The 18,445-nt window shown below is 43.7% G+C and overlaps 2 protein-coding genes across 2 annotated transcripts in view; one reads left to right on the top strand and one right to left on the bottom strand.

Annotated features, from left to right (window-relative positions):
* Window positions 1-675: 675 nt before the first annotated feature.
* LOC129694857 (uncharacterized) lies at window positions 676-8,099 on the bottom strand. Its single transcript, XM_055631617.1, has 2 exons — window positions 7,983-8,099; window positions 676-2,855 (listed from the first exon to the last, which is right to left on the bottom strand). The coding sequence occupies exon 2, from the start codon at window positions 1,900-1,902 to the stop codon at window positions 676-678; it is 1,227 nt and encodes a 408-aa protein (XP_055487592.1). The 5' UTR covers window positions 1,903-2,855; window positions 7,983-8,099.
* Window positions 8,100-8,174: 75 nt separating this feature from the next.
* The window catches only part of arsb (arylsulfatase B), a 90,798-nt gene continuing 80,527 nt past the window's right edge, over window positions 8,175-18,445 (top strand). The window contains exon 1 of the mRNA XM_055631609.1: window positions 8,175-8,504. Within this exon, the coding sequence (XP_055487584.1) occupies window positions 8,247-8,504 (258 nt within the window). The 5' untranslated portion in view covers window positions 8,175-8,246. The remainder of the gene's footprint in view (window positions 8,505-18,445) is intronic.

Below are 18,445 nucleotides of genomic sequence, written 5' to 3'. Positions count from 1 at the left end.
TCCTCTCTGCTCCCCTCACTACCCTCTGCAGAGCCTTCCTGTCCGAGCAGTTGCAGGTGCAGTACCACGTATTTATGCAGTACGTGAGTACAGACTCCACCGTACCCCTGTAGAAAGTCCTGAGGATGTTGGTGGGGAGTGAGGCCTGTTTTAGTTTCCTCAGGAAGTGCAGTCGCTGATGGGCCCATTTGACGGTCCTAGTGGTGTTCCTGGACCAGGTGAGGCTGTCTGTAATTTGCACACCGAGGAACTTTATGCTCTCCACTCTCTCCACTGTAGTGCCACTGATGTTGAGGGGTGTATGCTTTGGCTGCGCCCTCCTGAAGTCGACAACCATCTCCTTCGTTTTGTCGACATTTAATTCTAGATTATTATTGCCGCACCAGTCCACTAGTTGTTTTATTTCCTCCCTGTACATTGATTTGTCATCTCCACTGATGAGTCCCACCACTGTTGTGTCATCCGCGAATTTTATGATCTTATTGTCCCTGAATCTGGCAGCACAGTCATGTGTGAGCAATGTGAACAACAGCGAGCTGAGCACACAGCCTTGAGGTGAGCCGGTGCTCAGCGTGATCGAGCCTGAAGTGTTCTTGCCAACACGGACTGACTGCGGTCTCTCTGTCAGCAAGTCCAAGATCCAGTGACACAGGGTGGTGTTGAGGCCCAGCAGGGTTAGTTTCTCCACAAGTCTCTGTGGGATGATGGTGTTAAACGCTGAGCTGAAGTCAATGTACAGGATTCTGGCGTATGTGTTTTTGTTTTCCAGATGCGTGAGTACTGTGTGCAGCGTGGTAGAGATGGCATCCTCTGTAGAACGGTTGGGGCGATAGGCAAACTGGAGGGGAGGCTGGCAGTAATGTGGGGTTTCACCAGGCGTTCAAAACACTTCATTATTATTGGGGTCAGGGCGACAGGGCGGTAGTCATTTAGGCAGGCAACCACTGGTTTCTTCGCTATGGGGATTATCATGGAAGTTTTGAGGCTTGTGGGGACAATGGCTTGACTAAGGGAGATGTTAAAGATGTTTGTTAGCACATCTGCTAACTCTTCAGCACATTCCTTCAGCACACGTCCTGGGATGTTGTCGGGTCCGACTGCTTTCCACGGGTTGACCTTAGACAGGATTCTCCGTGTGTCCATTGAGTCTATGGTCAGGACTGGCTGGTCGGTTTGTAAGCAGGGGCTGGCTCTCCCCTTGGGTGTGGTGTTTGCTGCATCAAAACGTGCAAAGAAGTTGTTCAGTTCATCTGGGAGAGAAGTGTTGGTGTCAGTTACCTGCTGCCTTGCCTTGTACCCCGTCAGTGTTTGGATTCCCTTCCACATCCTCCTGGTGTCTCCTGTGTCACAGAGGTGTCCCTGGATTTTCCCCGCGAAGGCACGTTTCGCTGCCCTGATTCCTTTTTCCAGTGCAGTCCTGGTAGATCGAAGAGCGGCTGTGTTACCGGCTCTGTAGGCTGCATCACGAGCCCTCAGCAGCGAGCGCACCTCTGCTGTCATCCATGGCTTTTCGTTTCCACGTGCAGTGAAGGTTTTCATGATAGTGACATCCTCGGTGCACTTGGCAATGTAGCTGGTTACAGTCTCTGCGTACTCCTCGATGTTGAAGAGGTCATCATAGGATGCTGCTGTCCTGAACACATACCAGTCAGTGTGCAGGAAGCAATCCTGCAGTGCTGAGGCTGCTCCCTCTGGCCAGACCCTGGTGTGTTTTCTCTCCGCTCTGACTTGTTTTAGCAGAGGTCTGTAGGCTGGTGTTAAAAACACTGAAATGTGGTCCGAGTGGCCCAGGTGAGGGCGTGGGGCTGCCTTGTAAGCCTCTGGGGTGTTGGTGTAAACTAAGTCCAAGATGTTCTCTCCCCTGGTCTCAAAATCCACATATTGCTTGAATTTTGGGAGCATAGTCTTAAGGCTGGTGTGATTAAAATCCCTGGCCACCACAATGAAGCTATCAGGATGTTTGGTCTGGAACTCACTGATGGCGTCATGCAGAGCTCCCAGTGCTTCGTTGGCCTTAGAATTTACATTTGCACTTGGAGCAACATATACAGCCACAACAAAAACAACGGAGAATTCCCTCGGCAGATAGAAAGGCCGACATTTCACGATGAGGAATTCTATCAGCGGGGAGCAGTGTTTCCCGGCTATCGTAGCGTTCACACACCAGTCCTTGTTTATGTACAAGCACAGGCCTCCACCTCGGCTCTTACCAGAGCTAGCTGCCTCTCTGTCCGCACGGAACAATGTAATTCCCTCCAGCTGTATTGCCGTGTCCGGGATATTGCCGTGGAGCCATGATTCCGTGAAAACAAACACACAGCAGTCTCTTATATCCCTGTATGTTGTCTTGAGAAGACGCAGTTCGTCAAGTTTGTTGTCCAGGGAGCTGACATTAGAGAGGAGAAGCGAGGGCACTGCAGGTCGGGTGGGGTTAGCTGTTAGCCTAGCGCGAATGCCTGCTCTTTTCCCCCCGTCTCCGCCTCGTGTAAGAGCCTGCTCTTTTACCCCGTTTCTGCCTCCTCTCACACCGCTTGCATCTCCTCCTCCTCCTCTCTCTCCGATTGAACTATCTGAGACTTGAGTACTCCTTCCCAGACTGATTTCGCTAGTATTATCCAGAATTAAGCATACAGCTGGCAGCACCACAATCTCTCATACAGCCTATGATAGAACTTTATTTATCCCAGGAGGGAAATGTTCACATAAACTAGGAGAAGGGGCTGTATTTCCTGGCCATACTAAATTGTTCTGAGAATGTGGCCAGTTTTCTTTCCTCCAAACACCATTTTCTTCCAAATACTTTTCCACTGCAGTCTTCCCAGCTTACTTCCGAGAGCACTCCTGACTGGTCTGGGCTTTCAATAATAAAAAAAATAATAATAATAAACTTAATTTCAGACTCAAGGTCCAGACAAGGGGCAACATTACATAAAAATACACTGCATATAAAAACACCATAAAATACATATAAAATCTTAGTTTATCACTTATAAAAGCATCATAAATTTTGTATTAAAAATAACACAATGCATGATTTAAAATCCAGAATAAGAAAAGAAAGATCAGTGTCCTACAATGAGACAGTGATTCCAGAGTCTACACAACTGGGATTCATAGCATTTAGTGCTAAACCTTATGTTTGACAAAGCCACGATAATTAAATTTTTAGAGTAATTTATCCTGCAAATGAATTCGTACATATGATTTATTTGGATAGCTTCTAAAGTACTGACTCCTGCAGCCACAAACATGTTACTAACACTACACCATCTAGGTTTCCTTAGCAGTGTTCTCATGGCATCATCATAGGCCACCTTTAGTCTCTCCAAACTTGTCTTTCCGTAGTTCGACCAGAGGCGCGCAGTATAGAGTGGTGTGCAATATGCTCTAAACAATGACATCTTCACCACATCTGTACACACACCAAACTTATGCAAGAGAATATTCGCCTGTACATACGTCGTTGCCTTTATTCAATTTTGGAAAACGTTTCCGATGTCTCGCATAGGCTAATAAATGCCATAAAGATGATCTTCCTTCCACAAATCCTGTACTTATTTCAATCAATACCGATTTATCTTCCTCAAAAATTTGTTAACGACTCTATGATCACAAACTTTATTTGGGATTATAAAATACACAGAATCCATAAACGACATCTATGTAAACCCAAAGAAATTGGGGGATTGGCTCTCTCCAATTTTTTGTACTATTACTGGGCAACGAATATTAAAAATGTAATCTATTGGATGGACAACACATGCCAACAGGTAAACTGGTTATCAATGGAGAGAGAGGATTGTTCGCCTTTTAATATAGGCGCGATTCTTCTCTCTCCAATAAATTTGAAGAAAACACTATATGAGAAAAATCCGATTATTCACAGTACCCTACGAATCTGGAAACAAGTGGTCAGCCCTTAAACTGAGAAATCTGTCTCTTCTCTCACCAATTGCCAGCAACCCTTCGTTCAAGCCGTTTATTCTAGACAAGATGTTCACACACTGGGAAAGATTAAGAATTAAAAAACAGGGAGATCTTTATGAGATGGGAACTCTTCTCTCATTTCAAGAATTACAGTTGAAATATCATTTGAAAGGTAGCCAATACTTTAGATACCTTCAAATACGAGACTATCTGAAATCATATATCCAAGTCTATCAATATATGTTTCCAGACACACCAGACGAATGTATGAATAGAAACTCGGATTCAACCAAGTTAATATCATACCTGTATAATACCCTTTTTGGCAAATGTACAAGAGTAGAACAACCGGCATATAAAATTATACAGTTATTGTACAGCTTCAATTTTGACTTTTTAGCTTTGACTTAGAAGAAAAGAAAAAGAACAAGAAAGAGAAAAAGTGAGATGTGCAAAGATAGGTCCCCTAGACTACCAAAGTCGTGTAGCCAAAGAGTGGGTAAAATAATTCAATGTTTATGCCACTAGGGTGCAGACTGCCCAAGCGGAATATGAGATGCTGTTCCTCCACTTTCCGGTGGTGCTCACTCTGGCCATGGAGAAGGTCCAACATTGAATTCACTAATTTCCGATAGCCCTTGCTGTCTCCTCCCCTTCTCAGATCTCCCTCAGCCCTCGGGCTCCTCCTCTTCCTTTTTCCTTTCTTCTCCCCATCCCCCCCCATCCTACATCAGTCTGAAGTAAAGATCCTATACCATTATAGGTAGGTATGTTACAAAACTTACCTTCAGCGGCGCTGCAGATCTGTCGCTGCCCGTGTGCGCGACTTTGGCGCCTTTGAGAGGGGGGCGGGTTTAAAATGCCTTGTTTCTCCAGCCTATTCAAATCGATGTCTGTCAGGCTGTTTAGCTGCTAAAGAATAATCGCTTCGACTGCTGTTTTATTACATTTCTTTTAAACTGCACTGGATATTTTACGAACAGGAGTAAATTAAAAATAATCTTCTAAAGCCGTCAACGCCGACAATGGGGACGGATTTCATGTACGGGACAGGTAAAGGAAAGCCGTTTATTTTATATATAAACTTGCTTCTAAGGAAGCCTTTAATCAAAATTTCACATTGCGAAAATGTCATTATGTCAATATACAAACCGGCAGTATTTTTCCTGCCGATATGAGGTATAAATTCACAGCAAACCGCAACGTTCCAAACCAGCGCATTCCACAAAAACCCACTTGCAAGATGATTTAAATGGCCATTAATTTACGGGAATTAAACACTAAATTCCTTCCATTTGGCCTATAAATTAATGACAATGAGATTTTAAAATGTTATTGTGAATTATTGTGTGAATGTTATTTGAACACAGGCTATTTAAAAATGTTAACTTTTTCTTAAGAAATGGATAGATGTTTAGATCTAGTAATTGAATTTTGTAATTAGTTATAATTAGATAACTAACTAATTATATGCATTAATTTCAGGTCATCCAAGTAAGATTTTTCATATTGGTTTCAGAATGCTTCAATCTATAATAACTGAAAATTTCATTCAGCTCTCTTAATTTTTAAGAAAGTGATGGGCTTCTAACTGTCGTTGATCACAGCTTTTGAGTTAAGCCAATGGAAAAGCAATAGGGAACAAGGTGCAATTTCAGAGAATGAAAATGGCCATAACATTTTTAATACTGAAGATATGAAAGTGAATTAGGTGTCAAATTAAACTTTTTTTTTTGCTTTATCTGATGGGATAAATTGCAGACTTGATTTTTTAAATCTCAAAATTTTGTAACATTGCTACATATATCCAAGACTATCAATCTATGTTGCCAGATACACTAGACAAATGTATGACTAGAAACTCAGATTCAAACAAGTTAATATCATACCTGTATAATACCCTTTTAAATATACAAACCCCATCATCAGAAGTAATTAGAAGAGCTTGGGAAGATGAACTTAGCCTAACAATTTTAAAAGACTGATGGGAGGAAAGCCTTCTATACATTCACAACTGTGCGCGCTTGTGTGTGTGTGTGTGTGAGCCTGCCCACGTGACCGCTCCCACATGATCATCTTCTTCTATGTAGTTTTTTTTGGCGGTTGGCAAACAACGTTTTAGTGCATTACCGCCACCAAGTGGTATGGAGTGTGGATCAAATAACATTATAACTTATATACTAATAACCTATATCTTTCCGAACAAATTGGTTACCATGAGAAAAAGCAATAGGATTTGATAGCACTTATATGAATTATTTTGTAAAATATCTATTAAATCAAATTGTACTTTTTCTTTTCTGAATCGTTCACTCATTTGTCTTCTTTCTTCCTCATACCTCTCACAATGTATAATGACATGCTCTATTGTCTCTTCTTGCCCACAGTATTCACATCTGCCTGTATTATGCTTGCCTACTATAAAAAGTGTACTGTTCAGACCAGTGTGTCCAATTCTGATTCTTGAAATTGCTGTCTCCTCTTTTCTGTTTTTTCCTGCACATCGCATTTCTCCCACTTTCCTCTGGACTCTGTAGAACCACCGTCCTTTCCGCTCTTCCTCCCATTGCTTTTGCCATCTTTCCTTCAGTCTTGGCTTAATAATGTCTTTGATTTCAGTTTTACCTATGTTAATACTTAAATCAATCTTACTTCTTTTTGTTACCTCTTTTGCTACCTTATCTGCCATTTCGTTTCCTCTAATGCCAATGTGTGCTGGTACCCACCCATAAAAATATGACTGTAAGCCCCATCATTTGAATTCTGAATAGTGTTTGTTGTATTTCAATCAAAATGTCTGGTCTACTGTCTGAATGGCTGTGCTGTAAACTCTTTATAGGGTGATTTCACGAAAGGTCACTGGAGCGTAGATCCGCACCCACGTGACCGAAAATCTCAAGTGGAGTACATGCTATACATCCGGTACATGTTAAGTGAATGGGAAAACACGCACTTTCCCACCCGTTAAAAACATCGAAAACGGCCAGTTTCTGAGCTGCAATTTACTGTGCCAGTCGGGGTGACCGTGAGGCACAGCTACCTAGATTTACAGTCCAAAAAAAAGATAGAAACTAAGGTAAATTAAAGAGGGAGCTGAAGGTGCCAATCCAGCGGAAGTGAACAGCGGACATTTGCCGTGGAGATTTAAAGGTGCAAAATATCGGGAATTATCGCGTTTGCTCACTGAATTTCATAAAAAGTAAGTCAATAATGCCTTACTTTTGATGAAATTCAGCGAGCAAATGTCCACTGTTCACTTCCGCTGGATTGGCACCTTCAGCTCCCTCTTTAATTTACCTTAGTTTCTATCTTTTTTTGGACTGTAAATCTAGGTAGCTGTGCCTCACGGTCACCCCGACTGGCACAGTAAATTGCAGCTCAAAAACTGGCTGTTTTCGATGTTTTTAACGGGTGGGAAAGTGCGTGTTTTCCCATTCACTAACATGTACCGGATGAATAGCATGTACTCCACTTGAGATTTTCGGTCACGTGGGTGCGGATCTACGCTCCAGTGATCTTTCATGAAATCACCCTATTGTAGGTATGTTACAAAACCTACCTGAATCGCCATTGGGAATCTGCCCACAGCCAGGTCCGCGATTTTGGCGCTGTTTGGAGGGGGCGGGTTTAAAACGCGATTTTTACTAGGCTGTACTAATCGCAGATGTTCAGCCTAGTAAATCATTAACGAAAAATCGCTGCAAGACCCGGTCGCAAAAGGTATTATTAGTTTTATAGGCCTCGATAATATAGTTATAATAGTTTAAAATTACTCTCTGATTCCGCAACATCTCGCAGCCCCAGGGTTTTATAAAGCAAACAATGAAAATGGCCATAACATTTTTAATACTTGAGATATGAAAGTGAATTTGGTGTCAAATTAAACTTATTGTTATGCTTTACCTGATGGGATAAATTGCAGACTTGATTTTTTTAATCTCAAAATTTTGTAACATTGCTACCTATTGCTAAACTTGAATCTGAACAAATAACTGTCCTTAAAGGCCTGGTATCCTCGACCCACTGTACCGCTAAAAATATTGCAATCATTTCACCTGTGTATATTGAGACCTCATTATTGATCCTCTTCCCCTCATGATCATCTTTGCACGTGAATGAACGGCCGTTATCGGGGGGCGCGTGGCCGCTCCCACGTGACCGCGGCTCGAGGCTAAACTGCCGTTATCCCGGGCCGGGCGGAGCGTTCGTTCACGTGGGAGCGGTCATGTGCCCGGGGCCCACGTGACCGCGCCGGGGTCGCGCGCGCGCTGAGTTCCGGGCGCTGTGCGCGGGCCCGCGCTCACTGACAGCCGGTGGCGATGATGAAGCGGCTGCAGCCGGCGATCCCGCTCCTTTGCTTTCATCTCCTGCTCTCCGCCGCCCGCGGCTCCCAGCCCCCCCACATCGTCTTCATTTTGGCCGATGACTACGGCTGGAACGACGTCGGCTACCACGGCTCGGTGATCCGGACCCCGGTGCTGGACAAGTTGTCGGCCCAGGGGGTCCGACTGGAGAACTACTATGTGCAGCCCCTGTGCACGCCGTCCCGCAGCCAACTCCTGACCGGCAGGTACCAGGTAGGGCCAGTGTTCACAGTCATAGAGTCACACTGTGTGCAAACCATCCCACTCTCACCAACATACACTAATCCCACCTGCCGGCGTTTGGCCCATATCCCTCTAAACCTGTCCTATCCATGTACCTGGACACAAAATGCTGGAGTAACTCAGCGGAACGGGCAGCATCTCACTGGAGTTACACCAGCATTTTGTGTCTACTTTCGATTTAAACCAGCATTTGCAGTTCTTTCCTATACATTTCTACCCATGTACCTGTCTGATCGCTTCTTAAACGTCGTGATAGTCCCTGCCTCAACTACGTCCTCCAGCAGCTCGTTCCATGCACCCACCACCCGGCAACCACTGACACAGTACTTGCACTTAAACGCATGGGCTGCAGCAAAATGACCTGTTGCTTCAGGTGTGCTAAGAGTTGGGGATAATATTGCAGCTGCATAGATTTATTTGGGGTTATTGTGCGCAGTTCTGGTCGTCCCATTGCATGAAAGATGTGGCTTAGGAGAGGGTGTAGAGGAGGTTTATCATAATGCTTAGGAAAGAACTGCAGATGCTGGTTCAAGTCGAAGGTAGACACAAATGCTGGAGTAACTCAGCGGGACAGGCAGCATCTCTGGAGAGAAGGAATGGGTGACGTTTCGGGTCGAGACCCTTGAAAATCAGTCTGAAGAAGGGTCTCGACCCGAAGTGTCACCATTCCTTCTCTCCAGAGATGCTGCCTGTCCCGCTGAGTTTCTCCAGCATTTTATGTCTACCTTTATCAGAATGTTGCTTGGATTACAGGGTTTAGCTGTAGGGGGAGATTGGATGAACTTGGATTGTTTCCCCTGGTACATTAGAGGTCGAGGGGAGACTTGATAGAAGTATATAAGACTACGAGAGGCACAAAATAGGGTAGACAGTCAGAACCTTCTTCCCACGGTGGAACTGTTCAACCTTAACAGACAAAGCTGTACAGTGAGAGGGGCAAAGTTTAAAGGAGATGTGCGGGGCAAGGGCTTTACACAGAGAGTGGTGGGTGCCTGGAATGCATTGCCAGGGCTAGTAGTGTTTAAGAGGCTTTTAGATGGGCACATGGAAAGTTCATAGGAGCAGAATTAGGCCGTTTGGCCCAGGGCGGCATGGTGGCACAGTGGTAGAGTTGCTGTCTTGCAGTCCTTGCAACGCCAGAGACCCGGGTTCGATCTCGACTACGGGTGCTGTCTGTACGGAATTTGTACGTTCTCCCCATGACCGTGTAGGTTTTCTCCGAGATCTTCGGTTCTTCCCACGCTCCAAAGGTGTACAGGTTTGTAGGTTAATTGGCTTGGTATAAGTGTAAATTGTCCCTAGTGTGTGTAGGATAGTGCTAATGTGCGCGGATCACTGGCTGGTTGTTTCCGCGCTCTATCTCTCAACTAACTAAGTCTACACTGCTGTTCAATCACGGCTGACCTATCTTTCCCTCTTAACCCCATTCTCCTACCTTCTCCCCATAACCCTTAACACCTGTACTAATCAAGAAACTATCTATCTCTTCTTTAAATATATCCACTGACTTGGCCTCCACAGCCTTCTGTGGTAATGAATTCCACAGATTTGCAACCCTGAAGTGCAGGGAATAGAGGGATATGGATCATGTAAGTTGCGGTCAGTTTCATCTGGCATCATGTTCAGCACAAACAACGTGGGCTGATAGGCCTGTTCATGTGCTGTTATGTTCTATGTCAGGGAACGATGACCCAATTTTGTCTCAATTTTCTTGAAAAGGCTGAGGACTTTAACGTTATGAAGGTTTTGACACAGTGGATACAGAGAAAATACTTCTGCTTCTGGAGTTGTGTATCATTTGAATATGTATATATTAATATCATTGTATATTAATGATTTGGACAAGGGGATTAAAGGCTTTGTGACCAAGTTTGTGGATGATATGAAAATAGGTGGAAGGGCAGGTATTGTAGAGAAAGCAGGGACTTTGCAGAAGGACACAGACGGGTTGGGAGAGTGGGCAGCGAAGTGGCAGATGGAATATAGTGTAGCAAAGTTTGGAGTCATGCATTTGGGTAGTAGGAATAAAGGCGTAGACTATTTTCTAAATGGCTAGTAAATCCAGAAATCGGATATGCAAAGGGACTTGGGAGTGCTGGTGCAGGATTTCCAAAAAGTTAATCTGCAAGTCAAAATCGGTAGTAAAGAAAGCAAACACAATGTTAGCATTTATTTCAAAAGGGCTTGTATACAAAAACAGGGATGTAATGCTGAGGCTCTACAAGGTGCTGGTAAGGCCACATTTGGAATATTGTGAGCAATTTTAGGCACCATATCTGAGGAGGGATGTGCTGGCTCTAAAGTGTGTCCAGAGAATGTTTTCAAGAATGATCCCAGGAATGTGTAGGTTAACCTATGATGAGTGTTTGTCAGCACTAGGCCTTTACTCGCTGTAATTAAGAAGAATGAAGGGGGACCTCATTGAAACATACAGAATAGTGAAAGGCTTGGATGGAGAGGATGTTTCCACTAGTGGGAGAGTCTAGGACTAGAGATCATAGTCTCATAATTAAAAGACGTTCTTTTAGGAAGGAGATAAGGGGAAATTTATTTTGTCAGATGGTGGTGAATCTGTGGAATCCTTTACCACAGAAGGTTGTGGAGGCTGTCAGTGGATATGTTTAAGGCAGAGATGGATAGATTTTTGATTAGTACAGGTGTCTGAGTTTATGGGGAGAAAGCAGGAGAATGGGGTTAGGAAGGAGGGAGAGATAGATCAGCCATGATTGAATGGCGGAATAGACTTGATGGGCCGAATGGCCTAATTCTACTCCTATCACTTATGACCTTTTAAGATGGTCACCAAACAAAAGATCCTGAGATACATCTTTATCCAAAGAATCATTGACTTTCTTATAGGCAGATCCTGATCAACCTTAATTGGTAGCTCCTCAGTGACCATCAGCACAGGTGCACCTCAAGGCTGCGAGTTTAGCAACCTGTCATATTCTCTTCTCACCCATGACTGTGATTAAGCAAACCTCTAATGCCATCTATATATTCGCTGACAATGCCACTGTTGGCAAAATCAAGGCTGTTGATGAATCAGTATGGGCGAGGGGAGAGAGAGATAGTTGAGTGGTACTGTACCAACCACCTCTTGCTCGTCATCAACAAAATCAAGGAACTTATTGTTGACGTCAGAAAGGGGAAGTTGTGAATCTAGGTGCCAGTGTTCGTTGGTGGGTCGGTGGTGAAGAGAGATAGCAGCCTCAAATTAACGGCCGTTAGTATCTTGGCTGACGTGTCCTGGGCCCAATACATGGATGGAATCATAAAGACCAGCATCTCTACTTTTTTGGACATTATAAAGAGATTTGACATGCCACCAAATACTCTTTAAAAGTAAACTTGTGCAAATGCATTGTTGAATGCATCCTGACTCCATGCATCATGTCCTTGTATAGCACCTCCAACCCAAGAGATTGCAGAAAGTGGTGGATTCCGTCCGGTCCATCACAGGTAAAGTTCTCCCCACCATTAAAAATATCAACATGAGTTGCTTCCTCAAGGATATGGCATCTTTCATCAAGGGGCCCCACCATCCAGACCATGCCATCTTCTTGCTGCGACCATCTCAGAAGCATCCACCAGGTCACACTCCATCTGCTTCAGGAACAGCTACTTTCCTACAACCTTCAGATCCTGTCACTGCCCTGCACAACCCTAGTCATACCTCAGCTACAGAACACTGTGAACCATATCTTGCACTAACATGGACTTGCTTTTTTCTAATTGTTTTGCACTAATGTCTTTTTTTTTTTGGACAGTTTTTATTGTTTTTATTTTGCAGAAATAATGCTTTTTTTGTGTGTTGTTTGGGTCTAATGGCCTGAGATGCTGCTGCAAGCAAGATTTAATTATACCTGTACCTACCTGTAACTGTCCACATGATAATAACCTTGACTTGAGGTGATTATGTATTTAAGGCCCTACTATTATTCTGGAGGAGAGGAAAATGCAACCTGCATCCTCATTAGGGTAAAGTTCAAATGTTGAAAGTGAGAAAATTAAAAGAAATAATGGGTTCATAAATTAGAGGAACAGAATTAGACCATTCGGTCCATCAGGTCTCCACCATTCAAACATGGCTGATCTATTCTCCCTCTCAACTACATTCTCCTGCCTTCTCCCCATAACCCCTGACATCGTACTAATGGCGAATCTGCCAATCTCTGTCTTGATGTGGCCTTCATAGCCATCTCTGTCAATGAGTTCCACGATACACCACCCTCTGGCAAGATAAATTCTTCCTCATCTCCTTTCTAAAGGTACATCCTTACTCTGAGACTATGGCCTCTGGTCCTAAAGTCCCACTAGTGGAAACATCCTCTCCACATCCACTTTTTCCAGGCGTATACAGGTATCCTGGAGATAGAAGGCAATTGAATGGTGATGACATAATGATGTGGTGTAGGATTTCGTTATTTTGAAATACTTATTGTGTAGCAGTTTGCGCAATATTTTGCAGAAGTTAATGCAAAGAGTTTCAGATTTGGGAACTGATCGGTTAAAGGAACATTAAGTGGGGGGGGGGGGGGTAATTCTCAAAGTTGCAGTTGAAGGTGAGAATTCTGTAGCATGGCATGGCAAAGAAAGCTAGAGAAGGAAAAACAAGGCTTCAGCCTACAAACAGCTTCCAATGACCTGTTTCCTTTATTATCGTTACTTTTTTGCATATCTTTAATTCATTGTTCTTTATCTCTCCACATCACCATCTATATCTCTCGTTTCCCTTATCCCTAACCAGTCTGAAGAAGGTTCTCGACTCAAAACGTCACCCATTCCATCTCTCCAGAGATGCTGCCTGTCCCGCTGCGTTACACCAGCTTTTTGTGTCTTATCTTCGGTTTAAGCCAGCATCTGCAGTTCCTTCTTACACAAATTTATTTTAACGTTGGGCTGACAAATTTTACAAGTTGAGTACTTAAAGGACTGGAAGCTGTTGGGAGACAGTACAGTGGCGCAATGGTAGAGTGCTTTACTGCGCCAGAAACCCAGATTTGATCCTGATAAACAGATGGTGTCTGTACAGAGATTGTGACTGCTAGGGTTTTCTCCGGGTGCTCTGGTTTCCTCCCACACTCCAACGGACTACAGTTTAATTGGGTTAATTTACTTTGGTTAAATTGTCCCTAATGTGTGTAGGATTGTGTTCGTTTGTGGGGATAATTGATCGGCACTGACTCGGTGGGCCAAAGGGCCGGTGTCTGTGCTGTATCTCTAAAACAAAAAACTAAAACTAAATTGTGGGTGACTGGGTTTTTAGAATGTAGACTTGCAACAAGCTGCAGTTTGTAGGGAGGAAGCAATTTATTTAATTGAAAAATACAACATGGAAACATGCCCTTCAGCCCACCGAGTCCATGCTGACCATCGATCACTGTTCACACTGTTTCTGTGTTAGCCCATTTACTCATCCAATCCCTACACACTAGGGTCAATGTCCAATTAACCTGCAAACCCGCACATCTTTAGAATGTGAGAGGGAGCGATGGGCCGCACGGCCTGAAGACAGGAATGGCCAAGCCGAGAACCAGAGATGTGGATGGCGGGAGCCAGCTATGATGGACGTAAGAGCCAGGACGTAAAGGGCTGTCAGAGAATGAACCGGGGTCTTTCTCAGGTTGGCTGCGGGAATTGGGTGCCACTCCAGAAGACCGAGCACGTAGACTGACTGGACTGAAAATGGCACTCAAACTTGGTGACGTTTGCGGGTGGTCTCAGTAGACTATTTCTGTACTCTTTGTACTAATCGGGGATTGTGCTTGACAATACTTTACTACTTCTCATGATTTTATAAACCTCTAAAGTCGCCTTTAGCCTCCAATGCTTCAGAAAAAGAGACCCTGACTACCCAGCCTCTGGCTATAATTCAAGCTCTCCAGACCTGGAGGGCTTGAATTATAGTAAATCTCTTTTGGACCTTGGATTTAGATTTGGGTTTATTATTGTCACGTGTACCATGGTACAGTGAAAAATACAATCAAGTTAAATTCAAGCACAATTGGTAGAGAAAAGTGCAAGATACAGAGTGCAGAATATAGTTCTCAGCATTGAAGTGCAACAATTCCGTAGATCAATGTCCATCATGAGTGAGAGGTGAATTAAACAGCATCCTAGATTATTAAGGACTGTTCAGAATACTGATAATAGAGTTTGATAAATTTGAAGTGAAAATTGTGCTGGATAAAAATATTGTCTTCAGTCTTGAGTGAGACAGGATAACTGTCCAGAGGACTTCACATCAGTTTCAGTTTAGTTTATTGTCACATGTACCAAGGTACAGTGAAAAGCTTTTGTTGTGTGCCAACCCGTCAGCAGAAAGACAATACAATACAATCGATCAATTTACAGTGTGTAGATACATTGAAAACATAGAAAATAGGTGCAAGAGGAGGCCATTTGGCCTTTCGAGCCAGCATTCATTGTGATCATGGCTGATCATCCATAACCCGATAAGGGAATAACGTTTAGTGCAAGGTAACGCCAGCAAAAATCAGATCAAGGATAATCCGAGGGTCATCAAAGAGGTAGATAGTAGTTCAGCACTGCTCCCTGGTTGTGGTAGGATGTTTCAGTGGCCTGTTAACAGCTGGGAGAAACTGTCCCTGAATCTGGTGGTGTGCGTTTTCTCACTTCTATACCTTTTACCTGATGGGAGAGGGGAGAAGAGGGAGCGACCAGGGTGCGACTCATCCTTGATCATGCTGCTGGCCTGGCCCAGGGAACGTGATGTATAAATGGAGTTAAAATAAGGGGGGGTTTGGATTTGTGTGATGGCCTTGGCTGCGTCCACCACAATACGCTGCAATTTCTTGTGGTTTATGGATGGAGCTGTTCCCAAATCAAGCTGTGATGCATCCTGATAAAACGGTTTCTATAGTGCATCTGGTGAGAGTTGTAGGGGACATGCTAAACTTCCTAAGCCTTTTAAGGAAGTAGAGGAGCTGGTGTGCTTTCTTGATCAATATGGGTGGTGCAGGAGAAGTTGGTGGCGATATCGACACCTAGGAATTTGAGGTTGTCAACCATCTCTATTTCAGCACCATCAATGCAAACTGGGGTACGTGTACCACTTTGCTTCCTGAAGTCGATCACTATTTCCTTTGTCTATAATATCATTCCCTATAATATCATTCTCAATAACATAGTAAAGACAAATGCTGGAGTAAATCTGCAGGTCATGCAGCATTCCAGGAGAATATGGTAGGGGACGTTTCAGGTTTGGATGCTTCTCCAGTCTGAAGAAGGGTCTTGACCTGAAACATCACCTTTCCTTGTTCTCCGGGGATGCTGCCTGACCTGCTGAGAACACCAGCATTTTGTGTCATTCACTGGTAAACCAGCGTCTGCAGTCCCTTGATTCTACTTCTCTATTATATTTCTGCACTATCAAACCCCATTTCTCTTTATCAAGTGACCAAGAAAATCCCCGTGCTACATTAATAGCACGTGGTGGTGTAATTAATTCCAGATGGGGCGATCTAACTTTTCTTTCTGTAACAATGGCAGGATTAACAAAAAAATACTTCCCACTAGATGGTGCTGCTACTCCACAGTTCAACAGTGCATTGGATGTATTTTTGTGTGCTTTTCTGAGGTTAGCTGTAGCATGAAGTAAAGGCCACAAAAAATGTATTGTACTTCAAGTAGGCACCACGTTCTCAAATTACAGCCATAGCTCCAGGAGCTCAGACACCGTGACTGAGGAACCAAATGGTGCAAACATTATTGATGTTGGATTTAGCATGGCACAGTGGCGCAGCTGGTAGTGCTGCTCTCTCACAGCACTAGAGCCATGGGTTCAATCCTGACTTCTGCTGCCCGCATAGAGTTTGAATGTTTTCCCTTTTACGTTATAGGTTTCCTCCATATCCCAGAGATATGCAAGATTGTAGGTTAATTTAACTATAAGAATGGCCTCTAATGTGTAGTAGAGAATGTGGGAAAACATAGAACTAGTGTGAATGAGTGATCAATGGTTTAGACTCAGTGGATTGAAGAGCCTGTTTCTATGCTGTAAGTTTTGGTTTATTATTTCCATATGTACCAAGGTACAGTGGAAAGCTTTGTTTTGCATGCTATCTAAACATAGTGTTTTGAATCTAAACTAGATTGGAGTTGATGACAAATGAAAAGACAACAATGGTACCTATGTGGCAGTTAATACCATTGCCTCACTGCTCACGCTGCTCCTGACCTCAGTGCTGTCCATGTGGAGTATACACATAATTCCTTTGGTTTCCTCTGGGTACTCTGGTTCCTTCCCACAACCATAAGTCATGCTGGCAGATAAATTAGCGACTAGAAATGACCCTGTTGTGAAGGTAGGTGGCATAAGAATCAAAGAGGAGTTGCTGGGAATGAGCGAGAGAATAAGAGTAGGAAGAATGGGTGCGATTAAATTCTTTGTTCATGGGAAGCTTGCAGAGTTATCCGTATACATACCGTAATGATAAATACAATGTCAAGGAGAGCAGAATGGTGCAACACAGTCATGAATTTGGATGAATATTGCGAAAATATTAAGGTGTAATAATGGAATGGGATAAAGTTAAGAGTAAGAGTACATGGCTGCATCTGCAGGGTATGAAAAGTGGTTGGTGCAGGAGTCTGACATAACTGGGAAAACTTTGTACACTGTGGATGGCTTGATTGTACTTTTGACTGAATAGAATGCAAACAAAAAGCTTTTCGCTGTATCTCGGTACATGTGACAATAATAAACCAGACTGGAAAGGGTTCCGAGAAGATTTACGAGGATGTTGCCAGGACTCGAGGGTCTGAGCTGTAGGGAGAGGTTGAGCAGGCTGGGTCGCTATTCCTTGGAGCGCAGGAAGATGAGGGCTGATCTTATAGAGGTGTACAAAATCATGAGAGGAATAGATCGGGTAGATGCAGTCTCTTGCCCAGAGTTGGGGAATCGAGAACCAGAAGAGATGGGTTTAAGGTGAAGGGGGAAAGATTTAATAGGAATCTAAGGGGTAACTTTTTCACACAAAGGGTGGTGGGTGTATGGAACAAGCTGCAAGAGGAGGTTGTTGTGGCAGGTAGTATTCAAATGTTTAAGAAACGGTTAGACAAATACATGGATAGGACATGTTTGGAGGGATATGAGCCAAACATTGGTAGGCGGAACTAGTGTAGCTGGGACATGTTGGTCTGTGTGGGCAAGTTGAGCCGAAGGGCCTGTTTCCACCCTGTAGGCTGTTCATAAATCTGGATGTCTTGGCTTTCAAGCTCCTGTATCATCTTCCAGAAGAAAGGAGAGAGAAAAGGGAATGGACAGGGTGGCAGACATCCTTGATGACACTTCCACTCTCCCAGATGCAAATCGAGTGAAGATGCACTCGCTTACTTAGGTCAACAACCAACTCTTTCAACTTGCTGATGTTAAGGGCTGGGTTTAGAGATACAGCAGGAAGACGGGCCCTTCAGCCCACCGAGCCCATGCTGACCATCAATCTCCAGATCACACTAGTTCTATATTATCCCACTTTCACACTCCCTATGGATTTGGGGCAATTTACAGGAGCCATTTAACCTACAAACTCGCACGTCTTTGGGTTGTGGGAGGAAACGGGAGCACCCGGAATGCTGTCTCAGTGAGAACGTACAAACTTTGCACAGACAGCACCCAGGGTCAGGATTGAACACGGTTCTCTGGTGCTGTTAGGCAGCATCTCTACCAATTGCCATCCTGACACAATCACACAAGCAGAGAAGGTCATTGCCATTGTGAATCTGTCTGCTCTTGTTCCAATTCTTTATCATGAGCACCTTAAAATAAATTAGTAATATGATAATTGTTTTTTAAGTCACCAAATTCAAATTTCATAAAATTATTTTCTTTTGATAAGGTACAAAGATGTGGCACGGTGGAGCAGCTGTAGAGTTGCTGCTTTACC

This window comes from Leucoraja erinacea, chromosome 3 (assembly GCF_028641065.1).
Source record: "Leucoraja erinacea ecotype New England chromosome 3, Leri_hhj_1, whole genome shotgun sequence".
NCBI lineage: Eukaryota > Metazoa > Chordata > Chondrichthyes > Rajiformes > Rajidae > Leucoraja > Leucoraja erinaceus.
This window is presented reverse-complemented; position numbering and strand designations above follow the sequence as displayed.

Excerpts from the sequence above, each read along its gene's own strand:
- LOC129694857 (XM_055631617.1), bottom strand. The coding sequence starts at position 1,902 with ATGCTCCCAAAATTCAAGCAATATGTGGATTTTGAGACCAGGGGAGAG.